This window comes from Prunus persica, chromosome G5, assembly GCF_000346465.2.
Source record: "Prunus persica cultivar Lovell chromosome G5, Prunus_persica_NCBIv2, whole genome shotgun sequence".
In the NCBI taxonomy this organism is placed as follows: Eukaryota; Viridiplantae; Streptophyta; class Magnoliopsida; order Rosales; family Rosaceae; genus Prunus; species Prunus persica.
The window spans coordinates 1,319,152-1,337,628 of NC_034013.1; the positions used below are offsets into that span (position 1 = coordinate 1,319,152).

The 18,477-nt window shown below is 36.0% G+C and overlaps 2 protein-coding genes and 1 long non-coding RNA gene across 4 annotated transcripts in view; all 3 read right to left on the minus strand.

Annotated features, from left to right (window-relative positions):
• On the minus strand, window positions 7,107-10,255 carry LOC109949078. The gene is made up of 3 exons (XR_002271548.1): window positions 10,157-10,255; window positions 9,967-10,040; window positions 7,107-7,393 (listed from the first exon to the last, which is right to left on the minus strand). It is a non-coding gene; the product is annotated as an uncharacterized LOC109949078 (long non-coding RNA).
• On the minus strand, window positions 13,403-16,842 carry LOC18777074. Of its 2 annotated transcripts, none has more exons than XM_020564917.1 (3): window positions 14,992-16,842; window positions 14,511-14,586; window positions 13,403-13,778 (listed from the first exon to the last, which is right to left on the minus strand). In XM_020564917.1, the coding sequence occupies exons 1-3, from the start codon at window positions 15,468-15,470 to the stop codon at window positions 13,500-13,502; spliced, it is 834 nt and encodes a 277-aa protein (XP_020420506.1). In that variant the 5' UTR covers window positions 15,471-16,842; the 3' UTR covers window positions 13,403-13,499. The 2 variants fall into 2 exon arrangements, with proteins under 2 accessions (XP_020420506.1, XP_020420505.1); XM_020564916.1 differs by having other exon boundaries at window positions 14,505-14,586.
• LOC18777506 overlaps window positions 17,940-18,477 on the minus strand; it is a 1,832-nt gene continuing 1,294 nt past the window's right edge. The window contains exon 3 of the mRNA XM_007210094.2: window positions 17,940-18,333. Within this exon, the coding sequence (XP_007210156.2) occupies window positions 17,940-18,333 (394 nt within the window). The remainder of the gene's footprint in view (window positions 18,334-18,477) is intronic.

Genomic DNA, 18,477 nt, shown 5'->3' on the forward strand with positions numbered 1-18,477 from the left:
ACTTATCCCACCATTTGACTGAAAATTGAAGGGAGAGGACTCTGGAATCCCAATTGACATGATACGACCATTTTAGGATCCAAGGAATTTTATACTTAGCAATGAAGATATGCAGATTAGGGAAAAATAACTGACTTCTTGCATTTGCTGGGGAAGAAGATCAGTGATTGGACCGTGTTTCTCCCACCAGTGAAGGAACCAACATGAAAAAGGACTTTTGAATTTACTGTCAAAATTAATGAACCAAGAATGACTAAAATCGACTGTTTGATGGAGGAAAATTGAATACCAAGCATCAATATAATCGTAATAACAATATGAAGTTCTGACTAAAGAACTTTTAGGTCATACGGATTTTTACTCCATTCTTCTTCATTGAGGATTTGATGAATATAAAGAGAATGGAAAAGAATAACTTGAGGGTTATTGCGATCTTTAATGGGCTTAATTTCAATTGACTGTGTTTCATGGAGGATATCTCTGTAGTATTTAAGTGACTTGAAAGGAGCAGAAGGAATGAAATGGAAATTCGGGGGAAAGTATGACTTTGCGATTGTAACTGGATTAGTGATATTATTGTATTTGGGTTCAACAACGAATAGGTGGCAACTACTTCTTGGCAAATAAGGAGATGACTTTGGGTAGGGAACTGGAGATTGGGCAACTTGGGTACTAATTTGAAAAGGATAACGACTAGAAACTAAAGCTGACTGAAAACTAGGGCGAACTTGGCCGATTGTGGACCCAAGTGAGGTGAATCTATTACTAATTTGGATTGGGGAACATCCCGAGAAAGGGACGATCTGAGAGGATGACTCTGATTTAACTGGGTTCATTGATGCCGGGAGGGCTCTAAATGACTGGGACTCTTTTTGCTTTTCTGATCTTCTTTCTTCCATTGTTTTTCCTGTAGAAATTCTCTAGTAAGAAAATCACGAATTGAATTCTCACTTCCTCTCAAATATTCAATATCAAAATAAAAAATACTTAAAATTGTTTGCCATCGTGCAAAAATCTGTTTTGTTGCAATGTTTTGAACATTCTTTTCTAAAACATGTTTTGCACTCTTACAATCAACTCTGACTAAAAAAATTTGATTTAATAAATCATCTTGAAATTTACTAATGCATAGTACTATAGATAGTATTTCTTTCTTAATAGTACTATATTACTTTGTGACCGTGTCCAAATTCCAGAATGAAATCAAACGATTTGCTCAGATTGACTTGAATTGACTCTTTGTTTAAGAATACCTCCATAACCAATGTCAGAGGCGTCAGTTTCAACTATTTTGAAGGAATCAACTGAAGGGATACCAAGACAGGGAAGTGTCTTGACATGGACTTTGATTTGTTTGACTATATCTGTATGGGTGGATGACCAAGGTAGAGGATTACTCTGTAGACACTCAAACATGGGCTTACACTGTTTTCGCAGATTTTGATAAAAATCATAAACATAATTAAGAGATCCTAGAAATCTCTGCAGTTGACTCTTGTCTAGAATTTGATATGGGAATTTTTCTGCAAACTGAATGACTCGATCAATTGGACTGATTTGTGACTGGCAAATATTGAAACAAAGAAATCGAATATTAGTTTGGAATAACTTAATCTTTTTAGCAGAAACAACTAAACCATTTTGTTTAATTACCTGAAGAAACTTATGCAAATGTTTCCAATGTTGTTCTATTGACTGAGAGAAAATAAGAACATCATCAATATAGACTATGGAGAAGTGACTAAAAGGGTTAAATATTTCATTCATTATATTTTGAAACTCAATGAGCGCATTCTTAAGACCAAATGGCATAACATTCCACTCATAGTGACCGAATGAGGTTACAAAAGTGGTTTTATACCTATCTGTATCTTTAATCTGAATTTTCCAAAAACCACTCTTCATATCAAACTTAGAAAAGATAACTGCATTTCCTAACCTGTTAATTAAGTCTCGTTTATTAGGAATTGGGTACCTAATCCATTCTAAGATTGTATTAAGAGGTTTGTAGTTAATGACTAATCTTGGGGTTCGTCGTTCTAACTCAGCATTTTTCTGAAAATAGAAAGCAGGACATGACCAGGGTGACTTGCTTTTACGGATTATTCTTTTCTGAAGTAACTCTGTAATTTCTGTTTTGCAGAATTTCATTAACTCTTGACTCATTTGGATTGGTCTGGCTTTAGTGGGAATATTCTTTTCAATAAAGTTTTTGACATAAGGTAAACTGACTACATGTTATTTCCTGTGCCAAAAAGCAGTAGGTAAATCATAACAGACTTCTGTTTTCAACTTTTCTTCGAACTTTTGAATTTGTGATTGTAATGATTCATTACTAAGCTGTTGTTCAATTCTTTTGAATTTGACTTCTTCTTTAAGAAAATCTAATTGCTTATTTTTACTTTGAATTACTTTGACTGTTTTTTAAACTGCATTTTATTGTAAGGCTTTTAAGTTGTGTAACTCAGGTTTAGTTAGAAATTCAAACTTGACTTTTTCTCCTAAATGGGTAGATATAACTCCGTGGTATTCTACTTGAAAAGGATACAAGAGGGCTATGAAAGGTAACCCTAAGATGACTTCATCAGTAATATTTTTGACTAAGACAAATGAAGTTTTGAAACAAATTTTATTTTGGCAGACATGGGCGTTTGGAATCTTATAATTTAACTGAAGTGACTTTCTTGAGGCAATACTTAACGATTCTTTTGACTTTTTATAATACTTGGTAGGGATGAGACCTTCTCTAATATAGTTAAGGTCGGCTCCTGAATCAAAAAAGGCTACTGTGTTTAACTCAAAATTGTTTACAAAAATAGTGACTTTGGAATACCATTTTCTAAAATTTACTTGTTTGATTAAATTAATGGCTTGATCATTATTGGAAGGTTCATCGTCTGAATTTGTAGGACTCTCTAAATGATTTTTAAACTCAGAACTTTCTTTTTCCATTAAATTAACTAAATCTTGTTTTATTTCAAAATTCTTGGCTTGTAACTTGTGACTTATTTGTCTTAATTCTATTATTTCTTTTTTGACTAATTTAACTTCTAATTGTAAATCCTATAAAGTGACTTCTTTTCTTTTGTTAAATTTTTCTAACGTGGTGTTTAGACTTATTTTTTGAGGAATGGACGGATTGGGTTTTTCTTGGCTAATGACTTTTCTTAATTTCTTTAAATACTCAGATTTTAACTCTGGATTTTCTACTTTACTAATTAAATCGATTAATAATTCTTCATGTTCTTCTTGTTTTGTGAGGACACTAATGGATTTACTGAGGACATTACAACATTTATCTTTGCAACCTAATTGGATTCTAGGTGAACTAGGTTGTGAATCTGAGGAACTATAACCTGTTGACTCAGTATTAGTTACCATGGTTTCATTTTCACTGGACTCGGAGTTTCTTAACTCTAAGACTTTAATCAGATTGTCTTTTTCTTCATCTGTGATTTTTAACTGCTTTATCGTATCTTTTACTTTACACTCATTAGCATAATGACCATTCTTTTGACATTTCCAGCATTTAACTTTTCTTTTGTCGGTGCTTTTCTTAAAGTGACTTTTCTTTTCTTTTCCGTGACCTTTTGACCATTTTTTACTCAGGTGGAACTTCTTTTTACTATAAAACTCATTATTATAATTATTATGCCTACAGGACTGTTTCCTGCGTGAATAATGACGACGCTTACTAAATTGTTGGTCATGATAACTCGACTTGGCTTTCCTAGACGGGGGTATTGACGCTAGACTATATTGTTCACAAAAATTTCCTAACTCATATTCAGCTGAATTTCTTTATGATTGAATTTGTTTACCAATTTTCATATCAACACACATTTTCATTCCAACTTGATTAATTGTACTAATGATATTACCATAAGTTATATTATCCCAATCTATATGGCCTTGACTATTACTGAGGACTGTGTGTATTTTATGGGCAAATAAATTAGGGAGACCATTAACAAATTTTTCTTTTCAAAATGGTTGGTTACTATCATCTCTAAGCATGACTCTGGAAATGAAAACATCTTTATACCATCTAAAATCAGACAATTTAGGGCATCTAAGGTTACTAAGCTGATCATGAATTCTAGCAATGGTATTACTGGGTGTTCTGATGAAATGTTCAATTATTGTATATAACAAAGTATTGACTTCGTCTTCTATTCCTCGATCTATTTGTTCGTCGAAAATGGGAAGACCTTCTTCATTAAGTTTGATTGCATGAATTATTTGGGTTTTTGACTCTTCTATTAAGTGTTCATCCCACCAAGAACGTAAGGTTCCGGTGAAACCTGTTTCTAAAAGAGGGACTATTTCTGACTGTCTGAAACTGTGATTAGTGATGTAACTATTGGTTACCATTGACATATGTTGGAGTTTATTAAGAATTTCTTGCTCAGAAAGACCATCGATATTCCATTCATACAATTTATCAAAAGAGACTAAGAATTGACTTTGGGCATTTCTTTCTTCAAATTGGATGTTTGGAGGAGTCAGTCTAGGGTACCAATTTTTTGTTAGGCTTGTGGGACTGACTCTGTTTGTTAATCTTTTAACTTTCAGATCATTTTCTAACTCTAAATTTTTAAATGCACTTTCAATTTTGGAGATATTACTGGTTTCTGTATCCATACTAGTTACTGACTCAGAATCAGAAGTATTGACTAAAGCAGAGGATCCTAAAACTTTGTGACCAGATTTTTCAACTTTTTCCTTTTCTTTCTTTGGGGTTAACTGTTCTAGCAATTCTTCTATTTTTTTTCATTGTTGGTTTTGTCTTAAAGGTTGGGCTTGACTCTAGGTCTTGGAATTTAAGTAAAGGCTTTTCTTTTCGTGACTTAGAGGTTGTTTCAGGAGGAGCTATTTTATCAATTTTTGTTTCTATTTTATCTAATTGGTTTCCTATGACTATTAGACTTTGGTTGGTGTAATTATTTTGTTCAACTAATTTTCTATCATTTTGGTCGGGGACTTTGAAGGGACTGGCCACTATTTTAGACTTTTTATGGGTAATAACTATTGTTTCGACAGGAGGATGACTGGCAAAGACTTCGGTGTTATCTTCTTTTTCCCATTTTCCTAGGTTAAAGTTTTTAAATCATTAGGTAAATAACGACTTTCGATAAAATCAAGATAGAAAATTTCTGACTCAGCAGTGCGCATATAATCTTTCCATTCATTAAAGATTTGTTGTCATTGACTTTTACTTGGATAGGCTGTATGGTAATTATCTCTTCTTCTTTTTTTTTTATTCTCAGAGGCATGTAGGTGGCTATCTAGGCTTTTCCAATTAATTTTAAATTTTTTACTAAGGGTTCGTAATTGATTATCAACTTGAAAACCTGCTTCGAAATCTGTTTGCGTGGGTGACTTTGAAGATTCTGACTTACTATCTTCTTTTACTGGTTTCTTACCATAACAAGGCTGATTAACTTGGGAAGTTTTCCTTAAGGATTCTAACTTTAAATCAATTAAGGTTTTTTCTAGCTCTAGGTCTAGTTCTAGAATGTCTTGCAGGGGCATGTCTCTGGGATTGGCTAGGAGTAGGAAGTTGGTGTAACTGAACTGATGACTTTTGAGGGGGTTGATTTCCAAAATTAATTTTGATTGTGCCATCTAGATATTGCTGAATATAGTCTAAATTGTTTAAACTATGTTGAATGGGAACTGGCTGATTTTCAATGGTTAGTGTCCAATCTAATGGAAGGGTGACTTTTAACCACTTAATTGTATAGGGAACTCTTATATTGGCATCGGCTTTGCTATTTGAATTAACAAGGTTTGATCTTTTGGACTTTTATTAAGGACTTGGAAATTCATATTAGTTCCTGTAACTTTGTAGTAAATTCGGTAAACTAGGGCTAAAGGCTAGGTGCCTGGTAAGACTTCATACCCGGAAGTTTTAATATTCAATGTGAGGGTTTTTAGAATATAGGGATCACTAAGACTTACTGTAAAATCTGGATAACAATCAAAATGAATTGGACCATTAAACAGACTTGATTCAATTATTCCTAAGGTGCTGTCACTAAAATTGGTGAACCTAGCATCTCGAAGACAGAAAAGGATAGAAGCTTTTAATCCTAATCTGGTGAGAGGTTTAACTACAACTTGAACTAGACCAATGTGAAGGAAATTGTTCCCATCATTTTTATGTTTCTTAATTGACTCAAGATTAAGCAACTGGAAAGTTTCATGTTATTTACTTAAGGCGTAAACTTGTTCGACTGTTTTCACATGGGTAGTTGACTTGAAACTAGAGAGTGACAATTTCTTCTTATAAATGTCTTGACTAGGAATCTTAGGGATATTCTAATCTTTATAATCTAATTCATTACTAGAATCAAATTCTACTTGTTCTTCATTTACTATTTCTGGAAGTTTACTAATACTGGCTCTAGAACTGTTAGAGTTACAAGAGTTGGTTCTAAATAAGCGACTCATTGCTCAAGTTCTGGACTAGACTTCTGAAAGAGAAGATCAACAAAAACTCCTAATACTGACTCATGACTTAACAAGACGCCTAGTGATTCTCTCTCTCTCCGCTATATATATATATATATATATATATATATATACAAATACGATGAATAAATAAAAAGGTAAATTTCACTTTACTATCCAGAGAAAGATGGAACCATAATTTCCTTTAGATAAATTAAATATAATATGAAAGTCAATATATTTAATAAGGGTAATCTTGGAAAACAAAAGCTATGCATTAATGATATTATTTTAGTATAAAGAAAGTGACACATGGCATAAGAAGAAGGAAGAAGGTCTAAAGGAGAAGGTTAGAGAGAAAATTGCTAGTATTCCCCTTGATGTAAATCTATTATCCGTGGCAAAAAAGTTATTTCTTAATTGATTGAACAGTTTATTATGAAATAATTGACTAATTAAAATGTTGATTATTCTATCTTGTATTTGGTAGGTGAACAAACTCTTCCTTCAAATTTTATTTCATTATTTTGTGTACCATTTTGCCCTCGTATATTACAGAATCATCTGTTTTAGTACATTTACTAGCAATGTGTCCGCGCGATTCTGTCGGTTTTGAAATCGCGTGAAACGTGTATAAAGTCGTGAAAATATGCAGGGAAAATGGTACTCCTTAGTTTAGCTAGCTTAAGTTACAAAGAATAAACTAATAACATGTTTTATGTGCTGCTTGTTATGTGAAAATATTGGACACATTTTAATAGATCAAGCAGATATAAAAACATCAAAATATGAGCAACTTTTAGTTGCTTATTGTTCAAAAGAGTTTGGACAGGTGTTTATATATATGGTATTGGGTGGTGGAAGGGGATCTACATCTTGCTATCTCTGCTGTACAGGTGGCTTATGTTCTTTCTCCTCCTCTGTAGAGGTTTTGACTCTGTTGGGATAAACTTGGAAAATAGTAGGTGTTAGTGTATATAAATAGAAAATTTTGGGTGAGGGCAACAACTATTATGACATAATCAAGTTAAAAAATAGAACATGACAAACAACAGTCTAGATACATCTAGCATTCTATTAATCTGATGGACAAAAGTATAAACTCAATCTATTAAACCAACTGAAAACAAATTCAGAACATTTGTGACAATTATTAAATAGGTATCAGAGAATTATGCCAAAACACTTGAGCTTGGACAGAATCAAAATCAAGGGGTGTTGATTTTATTGCTATAAATTTGGTAAATGGTTTCTTATCTTGTTAGGTATCAGTGTCATCCGACAATGCACATTACAAAATTTTGGTTTAAAAAATGTATAATAGATGTGAAGTTCATAAATTTGATTTAAAAAATACTAAATCTTGAACATGCCCGGTTCATAACCATAATCAAATCTTTAATATAACATATACTCAGTTCATCAATTCAATGAAAAATCAATAGTACCACATATCTAAATCATAATTTCAATGAAAAAAACTTTTATACAAATACTATTCTCCTACGTTTTTCTCTCTCTAGCAGTCATTAACATCCTCAGGTTGGTCTCTCACTCTCTCTTTATCTTAACATGTTCATTCATGTTCATATATTGGCAGCAAACGACATCAAAAAGCTGTTGAGATAGTTTTTAACATCTCTAACATGAAATCACCAAATATATATATACTACACAAAATTAATATAAAAACATATGAACAGAAAAACAGAAAATAATACATAAATAAAACTAATATTAACAGCAATAGATTATTACACAATTTAGAGTAACCCATCAACAGTTGATGAATTGATTGTTTTTGTTGGGGACGAAAGCAAGTGTTTCTAAAACAGAGAATAAAAACATAAAAGTTTTTGAATCTTAGATTCCCTTTTTTACTTTTTGTTCCTTTTCGTCTGTTTTCCCACAAAGCACAGGAATATTATTGGGTATCCATTGCCATCATTTATCATAAACTACAACTAAACAATGGCTCTGAAACGCAAGCAAAAGAGTAGATATACAAGAAAACAGAAGCCAAACACACAAAATTTCACACACATTCGATCACAAAAGAAGCAGAAAATATGTAGCACCAATAAATGCTATGACTCAAAGGAATCAAAATTCAGATAAAAATAAAAATTTCTAAGAGCTATAGAGAAAATCTCACCAAATCCAACACGTTAATAATTTCTTTTCCTTAAACACAGAAATAGTAAATAAAAAATAATAATAAAAAATAAAAATAAAAAGAGGGAAAAAAACAGTTCCACCTTTCCTTCCATTTGCAATATTAACCATTTTCAATTTTGAAAAAAGTTGGGAATCCCATTGCTCTGTTAGTGATTCAAAATAAGCAAATTAAAGAAAACAGAGGAAAAGATTGAATGTCAAGATGAAGAGTGTATTAAAAGAAGACAATATCATTTGGATCGTCAAGAGATGAACATTTGTTGAGCACAAATCAAAATCCAAACAAAGCTTCAAACCCAAAGGACTACTCTTAACAATTTGCAGATAGCACTGAATTGCATTTATATAAAAATAAAAAAAATAGATTGGACAATGAGGACGGCCAGCTGAGAACATTGGAATTGCCCCTTCCCAAAAGATTGCAGTCACTTTTATGGGCAGTCACTTTTGGAATCAATAGAAGAAGGTGATGGATCCTTTACATCCTTGAATTGATAATATTTTAAGATTTTTCAAAAGATAAAGGTTGGAGGGTGGTTCTGATATGGCAGTTCTGCTCACATCAAGCTTCTCCAAACACTCTACATTTTACTACAAACAAAAGAAACCCATGTTCAAGAAAATTTAATAATTAACTTTTTAGAAGCAATACAAACGAAAATCAGAGCATGAAAGATGTGTCTGTGTGGTGGATGTACTAATATGATATGAAAGTTGAAAAAAGAAGACAGAAAAAATACCCAGGAATCCAATAAAAGTAGCAGATCAATTGAAATATTATAAAGTGATTCTTTAGTTCTAATCTTTGTAAACAAAACAATAGCTAATGTATATGGATCCTCAATTGAAAATAAAACTAATGATAAAATTCAGATTAAAAACAACCAAAAAAACAACAAAAAAAGCGTACATATCAAATTACAACCTTGTAATCCAGAGGCCTTCTTTGCCTGTACAAAAACTCTACAAACTAAGCGATGTGAAAGTCACAAAAAAAAAAATAAAAAATAAAAAAAATAAAAGCCAGGAACCCCATGCTGGGAGTTCTCAAGTACCCAGTTACCAAAACACTCAAAGGATTCACCAACATGCTCAGATATTGTAAACATCTAAACCTATCATCACAACAACAAATTAACAACCCATTACAGCAGCAAAATCATTACAAATTGTCGAAATTGGCATGCTTACTTTCCCACAACAACAATAATAACTACAACAGATCATCACAGCAGCAGAATCAATTTGGGCAAGGAATCAAAGGATTCAACAGCATGCTCAGAAACCCATCACCAAGCCATTAATCTGTTAAAAAATTGAGGGGATGCAAACCTGAAGAGAAACGATGGATGAACTCGTAGATCGAAAATCTCTCAAACGAACGTTGGGCAGAGGATGAAAGATGGCTAAACCAACGAAGAGCAGATGAAATGAGATGAAGAATTAGAGAAGACGACTATCATCTCTGAGGCCTTGAAAGTACCCATGTCTGAGAATTAGAGAATAAGCTATGCAGGCTTACCTTGAAAGTACCCATGTCTGAGAATTGGAGAAGACGACTATGATCTCTGAGGCCTCTCTCTCTCACTTCTATTCGATGAAGCAGCTTTGGTTTCTCCAAAAAGAAGCGATCAGGCAAAAGGGTTATGTCGCTGTGCATCAGGGCAAAAAGGCCATTGTACTGTTCATTAGTCAACATGAGTAAGAGGGCAACAGTTAAGTAGGGGCACAAACGTCATTTCACTATTCCTAATGAACAGTATGCAAACAGTAACTCGTATTCATAGCAATGGTCCCTCAACTATACCCGTAGTTACAGTTTGGTCACTCAATTCAATTATTAGTTGCAGAGGTCACTCAACTAGGTGTTGTAGGGGACTTTTTCTTCCGGCAGCTGTAAATGGGCTGGGCTGCCGTAAAGGGCAGACTAATGGAATTATCCCCCTTGTCTGAATTCAAAAATTAAGCCCCGAAAATACTTCGAAAGGGCAGCGGAGCCTTAGGAAGTATTTTGGTTACCTTCACCAACCAAAATAATGACAGCTTACAGGTAATTTTTGCATGCTTACAGGTAAACTTTTGAGCTTGGCATGAGAGGCATGTGGCATGGAAGAAAAATCAACATGAGTTTAGCACTGAGGGGAAATTTAGGCTTTCTGAGGGGGAAAAAGGGAAGTGTTAAGGTGAGAAAGGGGAGATTTATAGGAGATTTGGCTAGGAAGAGAAATGAAGAACAATGCTCTTCCAGCAGCTTGACAGATACTCTGTCTGCCAGAAGAGAGGAATGGAGAAAAGGGTGAACAATGCACGAAATTACTGGGTTTTTGCAAGTTAGAGAGAAAGCTTGCTCTCTAGGCGTGGGTTTTTTTGCTGCTGAGTTTTGTTGGGTGGAAGAGACCTCATTTTATAGCCGCTAGAAACCATCACTTCCCAAGAAATCTTAATGGCTTCTACCCATTTTGGCCAAGCTTTTCCCTTCTTTTCTCATCTCCTTCCTTGACTTTTCCCTTCTTGATGAAATTCATTCTGCCTATTTGCACCAGATCAGAGTTTGGAGCTCAAGGCCTCCTTTTTCAGCAGCTGTCTCTATGGGAGACTTCCATTCCCAGCCATCTCTTTTATCGCTTTCTTCCCTTTTTTCCATGGCTAACTTTCTCCCCTTTTTTCCATGGCTAGCTTTCTTCCCTTTTTTCCATGGCTAAATCTGATGAGGAAAGGAGCTGGGATATATATGCTGGTTCGAAGGGTGCTTTTTTCTCTTTGCTAATACCCCCTGGTTCCTTGGATGTTTTGGCTTTGAAACTTGCTCCCACCATGTGCTGGAACCTCCCAGCAGCTTTGTGTCAATGATCCTGCAGACTTTCTCTACCTGACTTCTATTTTCCAGCAAAGGGCTGAGGTTTTTTGTGGCTGATTTTGGGGTTTTGTATGGGCCCAAGTGGTTCCTTAAGCAAGTGGGTTATTTTTGTTAAACATTGGGCTTTTTTGTTGTATTAATAAGCTATTTTGCTTGGGCTATTGGGCTATTTTTCTCTCTTGTGCTCACCCACATGTTTGGGCCTAAGAAATTGGCTTGAGTCTCGAGGCTCCCAAGCAACCCTAGACCTTCCATTTCTCGGGCCATCAATGGGCCTCATGTTAATTCATTACCATCCATGCCACAACCCACTCAAGTAAGCCCCGGGCGTTTGAGTGGCTTGGGCCCACTTAGGCTTGTAGCGTGGTTGAGTGTGAGATAACAATTTTGTGCTTGGCATGGCATGTCGCTTGGCATGTTTTAATTATGATGCTTGGTGGAATAACTAGCATGGATTTGTAGAACTAATGCATTTTATAATCGTAATCTCGATTCCTAGCATGACATATTATTTATTTGGCATGGCACGTGGAGTTTGACTTGTGCGTGGTGGACTTTCGTGTGCTCAAAATTGGGTCTTTTCTCAATAATATATCGTTTTGGACCGAGAATATTTTCGGGCCCAACCGTGGATTTTTTGGGCCTCAACAGGTGTTTTGTTGAACCATTAATCCTTCAGTCAAATTCTGTTAAATCTTCTGTCAAAAGTGAGGGTAAATTCGGAAATTCATCAACAACCATCTTCTTCATCCACAACCCTCCATTGTCGCAACCCAATCCTTGCTTCTCCTCCCTTGTACCAAAATCTGGGCAGAAAAAGGAAAAGAGAAAGACAACTCGATTGCTTCTCCTCCCTTATACCAAACTCACCACCCAATCCTTCCTCCCACCCCAACCCAGCACTCACTGTAAACCATCAATCATAAAATACATAAATGTAGAGAGAGAGAGAGAGAGAGAGAGAGAGAGAGAGAGAGAGAGAGAGCGCTCGCCTCTTCCTTCCCATATAACAACTGTTAGAATTAGTGAGGGATATGGATTTGGGTTTGGGAATTGTGTGCAAAGTCTCAAAGTCTCAACACCTTCTGTGTTTTGAATGGTAGATAGACATGGATGAAAGGTTTTTGCTGGTTTTTTCATCATTTCAGTAATTAACTCCTTTGTTGAGTTTTTGCGCCAAATACCCTTCTTATTTGCCAGCACGAAGGCACACCGTTCAATTTCTTTTTTTTATCTTAATTGATCAGCCTCAATTTTTCTGCCCTTTAAAAAATTTCAGCAGTCAAATGGTGCAATGGTGCAAGAATTGGAGGAAGTGGAGGAGGAAGGCGTGGGTTGCGGCAATGGAGAAAGTGTAGGGTTGTGGAGGAAGGGGAGGGTTGTGGAGGAGAGGAAGGGTTGTGGATGAATTTCTGAATTTATCCTCACTTTTGACAGTAAATTTAACAGAGTTTGATGAAATGACTAATGGTGCAACAAAGAACCTAGTTGAATGACCTCTGCAACTAATAATTGAATTGAGTGACCAAACTGTAACTACGGGTATAGTTGAGGGACCATTATTGCGAATAACCCTATATATAATTTCTCAAGGGCATTAAGGAACTTTCAAAAATTTAACCCTTCTTTTGTCTGATCGGTAAGAAGATAATAAAAGTGACTGATGAAAAAATATTTTATGATAGATTATGGATCATAAAATCCTAAAATTATGGATCCTATTTTAAATGTTTCCATTTTTTTAACCCTTTTGGAAATATTAAATTTCTTACGTTCCACGTCAATTGTTACATGCCACTATGTGACAAATGTAGTTCTTATCTTTGACAATATTTACACAAATTTGATGTTTTAATTAGGAAATCTATTTTGTTTTTTAATCATGGAAATTTTGAGTTTTTCTTTTGAGGAGTGAAAGTCAAGTAGATTCTAGTAGAGAAAATTAATGTAATTGAAAAATATCAAAATTACACACAATGTAACTACTTCAAAGTCATGCCCACCTCCGTCAATCCGCGATCACTACCCGCGAAACCCGCCGGAGCCTTAGGGGGGCCTTCGATAGCTGCAGCTGCTTCGGCTCCCGCTTTGGTAGCCCCGATAGCTTCTCCCATAGCAGCGGCTCTGGTAGCTGCTCCAGATGCTCCCACATCCGCCGCAGCTCCCGCTCCTGCACCCTCTCGCGCTCCTGCTCCCGCTCCCACTCCAGCTCCCACTCCCGCTCCTGCTCCCGCTCCCGCTCCCGCTCCCGCATCCACCGCCATTGCTGCACTATGTTGCTCACAACCTGAAAAGATAAGAAATTTAGTGTGCATGAAGAGCCTCAAACCTTGACCCTCAAAGGAGGAAAGCCTCGTTCACAAACCACTTCACCAACCTTGTCTTTGTGCTATTTTTGTCAGTTACACAATTTTATATTAATAGTCAATGGTTTTTTTTTTTTTAAGAAAATTATTTCACATATGGGCCTCCTCTTTGGCCTAATTCAAAACAAAATTTCATTCCTAGATATTAAAATAAAAACAGAAAATACTCTGTCTCAAATCCTAATTAGTTGTTATGTCTAATACCTAATTTTTCTTTATTGTATTCAATACCAATGTGGCCTTCGCAAAGTGAGCTCCAAATTGACATTCCGTGATACATATAGGACTTCATCATCTTCATCACGTAGGCCTTCATATGGGACTTCATAACTTAAGCCTTTCGGATATATCATGTCCTCCCGAAACAAAAGATATGTACACATACACACACACATATATATATATATATATGTATGTATATGATATGCATACAAATACGATGAATAAATAAAAGGGTAAATTTCACTTTACTATCTAGAGAAAGATGGAAGCATAATTTCCTTTATTTTGTTCAGTTATGCCCATGATATATATATATACAAATGACAACTTTTAAATTAATATTTCAAGGTTATATATGTGCATGTCTATATATATATATAAATGTTTTGGAAATAATTTACTTTAAATCGTATTTAAATTGGTACCTCTACCTCCTGATTATCGAGAAATGGTATATTTGCAGGTGCACAATACTCCGGGATTGGATGCAACGAAGTTTCTTCCGTGCTACAAACCAACCGAGTGAGAATATTTTCTATCAGTGGAATGGAAGCCATGCATACAGATGAAAAGGCAAACAGAGAAAAGAAAACAATCTTTTACGACTGTCTTGTTTATTTGAGATAGAGAGCTAGCTTAATTAGCCACTCTCTCTCTCTCTATCTGCTCCCACTTGAGTCTTTACATTTTGTGCTTATTGAAATAAAGTAGAATTCCCATGTGATATGATATCCAATAAAATCTCCCTTAATTATTTCTTAAAATTTCCATCTCATCTACTTCCAAAAATAAATAATTAAATAAATAAAGAAGAAAAAGCCTCCTTTTGTATTATCTCAGACTAAAAAGCTGCAAAAAGATTTAATATGCAAATTAATTAAGCAGCATATGAGCAGTGTAATTCGTGTTTACCTTGAAGAATTTTCCGACAAGTCCATGTTATCAGTGGTATTGGCGTTCATTCGTTTATTACTTAGTCTTGAACCAACTAAACAGATAAGAAATATGGCAGGCAAAAGGGATGCTTTCAAAGGACTATCAGCATGCCGAAGGCAGTAAACATACTGAACTATAGAGCAAATGCACTGTGAGATGCCAGCAACTAGTCCAAAAATGTCAGGAAGAGTACCAAAAGGCGTATATGGAGGAATTGGTGGATGATAAAACCACGAGCGCATTCCCCGGCTCCTGAACTCAACGTTTTCCTGTTGACCTCTATAAATTAGCTCCCCAATGGAAATGAGCACAGCTGCAATAGCCAACAGCATCCCATATAGTGCAAAGTGGGGTCTTCTTGGGGAGGAAGCCTGATCACAAGCAGCTGACAACATCTCTAGGCCAAGGTTAGTGGCTAAAAATATCCACTCTGCTGATTCTGAATTGGGCCTCATCCCTGGAACTCAAGGAGGGTCTGTAATGATTACTACTAGGTGTTAAAGATGGGTTAGAAGAAGACTGATCTCCACAACGAGTATTTGCAAACCAGGAAACCAGTTGTTGCTCTCTCAATTTCCACAGCTAATAAGCCAGTGCTTTTCTTTGAGACATAAACACCTCTGTTTGGTTACTGAGAAAACTGAGGAATTTACATAGAAAAAGAAAGGAACTTTCCCAGACGGATCCTCTGCTTTTTTTCTTTAATTATCTGATTTCCATCCCACCCAAACTGAAAACAATGAGAAGAAGATGCTATAGTGTTATGGGATTAGTGTAAAGGCAATAACGGAAAGGAGAGAGCTTCTTGGAAAATCGCAGTGTGGTGGAAAAGCTCTTCCCCGGTGGCCCACACGGTTTATCTTTCACTTTCCCAGGTGGCCCACACCACACGGTCCCCTCCTTTTCTACAGAAGAAAGAAAAGCTTGTAGTCCCAAAAGAAAAGCTTGTAGTCCCATATGAAAATTCAGAGAGCTGCAATTCAACTTTGTGGAGCCCAATTCAGAGAGACACAGGAGCAGAAGAAGAGAGTGTTTTGACCAACTGGTTTCGATTTGTGGTGACGCCATGGCTGGCCGGTTTTTCAGTCCACTGTAAAGTTGGGTTTTTTAGAATTTTATGGGTGCACTGAATATATCAATGGGTGCGTGTATAATTTTCTGTTCTCCACCCTTCTCTGTCCCGTGGTGCCGTTCACTCTCCTAGTTCTTCTCATTTTCTAATTTCAATTCTGCTTCTTATAAGCCTCAGAGCTTCACTGAGCCCAGGTAATCGTCTAATCTTCTTTTAGTTGCAGATTTTTTAAATCAACATTTTATTTCTCAGGTTTAATTTTGGGGTATAATTTAAGGTGTTGTTTGATTAGTATTGTTATTATTATTTTGTGCATCAGCTCCTCAAGTTTTTCATCGCGGTTTATTGGTTTTGGAAATGATTAGATTTGGTTCCTCTATTTTCTCAAATTCACGTCTGATTTGGCTGTGGATTATGAAGGGGTTTGTTGGTTTTCAATTAATATTTTAGCTTATGGGATAATTAGAGCTGCTTTATCAACATTTAAAAGGATAAAAGAAACGATCGAGATTCCATTTCATTGCCTTTCCTACTCCGATTCTCAATCCCTTAAGGCCGGTTGGGTGGGCTGGCTATGTGTCTGCTGTGATTTTAGCCATTGTTGCAAGGTAGCTAGCTTCTTTTTCTCCATTTCATGGCTCTTTCCAAGACTAACCATCATGTACTTCCAGGCAATTGGGCCTTCTGGGAGAGTTTGATTGTATAGGCTGAGGCTGAGTCTTGTGAATCATGATCACCATCTTTAAACATTCATGCTTCTTTATTTTTATTATTTTTGAATAAGTTGTGTTCTTTGATGCAATACAACAACATATGAATGAATAATCTCTGGCCTTTTTTTAAACTTTCATATTGGGGTCTGCCAATAGCTCAATCAACTCTTATGCAAACTCCAGAATGCTAATATGAGGAAATGAAAATATGAAGAAATGATATACAAAGGTGCCACAATCTTTAAAGCTGGAGACTTTGGTGTGTAACAACAAACAAGAACCACAAAGTTGATCCACTTTTTTCAACCAAAAGTCATACGTTTGATCACAGGACAAGAATAAAGTTTAGTTTAGTTTCTAAATGAGCTTATGTTGTCACAGTCGAATCAGTTAGATCACTTAGCAATATAAGTTAGTAGGTGTCGTAAGTTAGAGATGTGGCGGGAAGAGTGGAATGGATCCTGTATAAACAAGAGCACCATTGCAACTCCACAAGAATAAAAGACAATGAAAATACAATTTCCAGTGCTAAGCACATAAGCGTTGAATTATTCAACGGGCAACTAAACTCTCAAAAACCCATTTCCAATATGTGATGAAAGTGATAGAAATTGAAGCTAAAATCTCTGCAGCTCTCAGGCTCCCAACTGCTAAAGGTCAACTCCAGGCTGAGCCTCCATGTTTGTCTCCTCCTTTATTTCTCTCATTCTTTACTCTCTTTGCCTAATTTTTTTACCGGTAATAAGAGAGGGTTTGGTTTGGTTTAATGTGAATCTGTTATCCGTGGCAAAAAAGTTATTATTATTATTTTTTAAATTTAAAATTTTCCATATGCGAAGGGAAGATTCTGACATAATTGATTGAACAGTTGGTTATGAAATAATTGACTAATTAAAATGTTGATTATTCTGTCTTGTATTTGGTTGGTGAATGTACTCGTCCTCCAAATTTTATTTCAATATTTGACGTTTACTATTTTGCCCTCGTGTGAAGAATCCTATTTTAGCTTACGGTCATTTGGACCAATTCCGGTGTTTAGATAAAAAAATATATAAAAATTAAAAAATTTCGCGTGGGAAAAAAACATAGAATTTGGAAATCATAAATCCTAACTTTAAATTCTATCTCAAAGTTGCTCCCTAAGCCGCTGCAGCCGCTCCTGCTCCTACTGCAGGTGCAGCAGCCGCCGCACTTGCCGCTCCTGCTCCCGCGGCCGCACTTGCCGCTCCTGCTCCCGCCGCCGCACCTTCGGCTTCTGCAGCCGCGGCAGCCGCTGCAGCCACTCTTGGTCCTGCTCTTGCTCCTGCTCCTGCTCCCGCGTCAGCCGCCGCCGCACCTTCGGCTTCTGCAGCCGCGGCAGCCGCTGCAGCCACTCCTGGTCCTGCTCTTGCTCTTGCTCCTGCTCCCGCTGCAGGTGCAGCCGCCGCCGCACCTGCTCCTGCTCCCGCTCCTGCTCCTGCTCCTGCTCCTAAAAATGTAAGAAATATAGTGTGCATGAAGAGACTCAAACCTTGACCCTCAAAGGAGGAAAGTCTCGTTCACAAACCACTTCACCAATCTTGTTTTTTTGGTATTTTATCAGTTAAGCAATATTTATATTAATAGTCAATGGTTTGTTTTTTTTTAAAGAAAATTATTTCCTTTATTTTGTTCAGTTATTCCCATAATATATATACA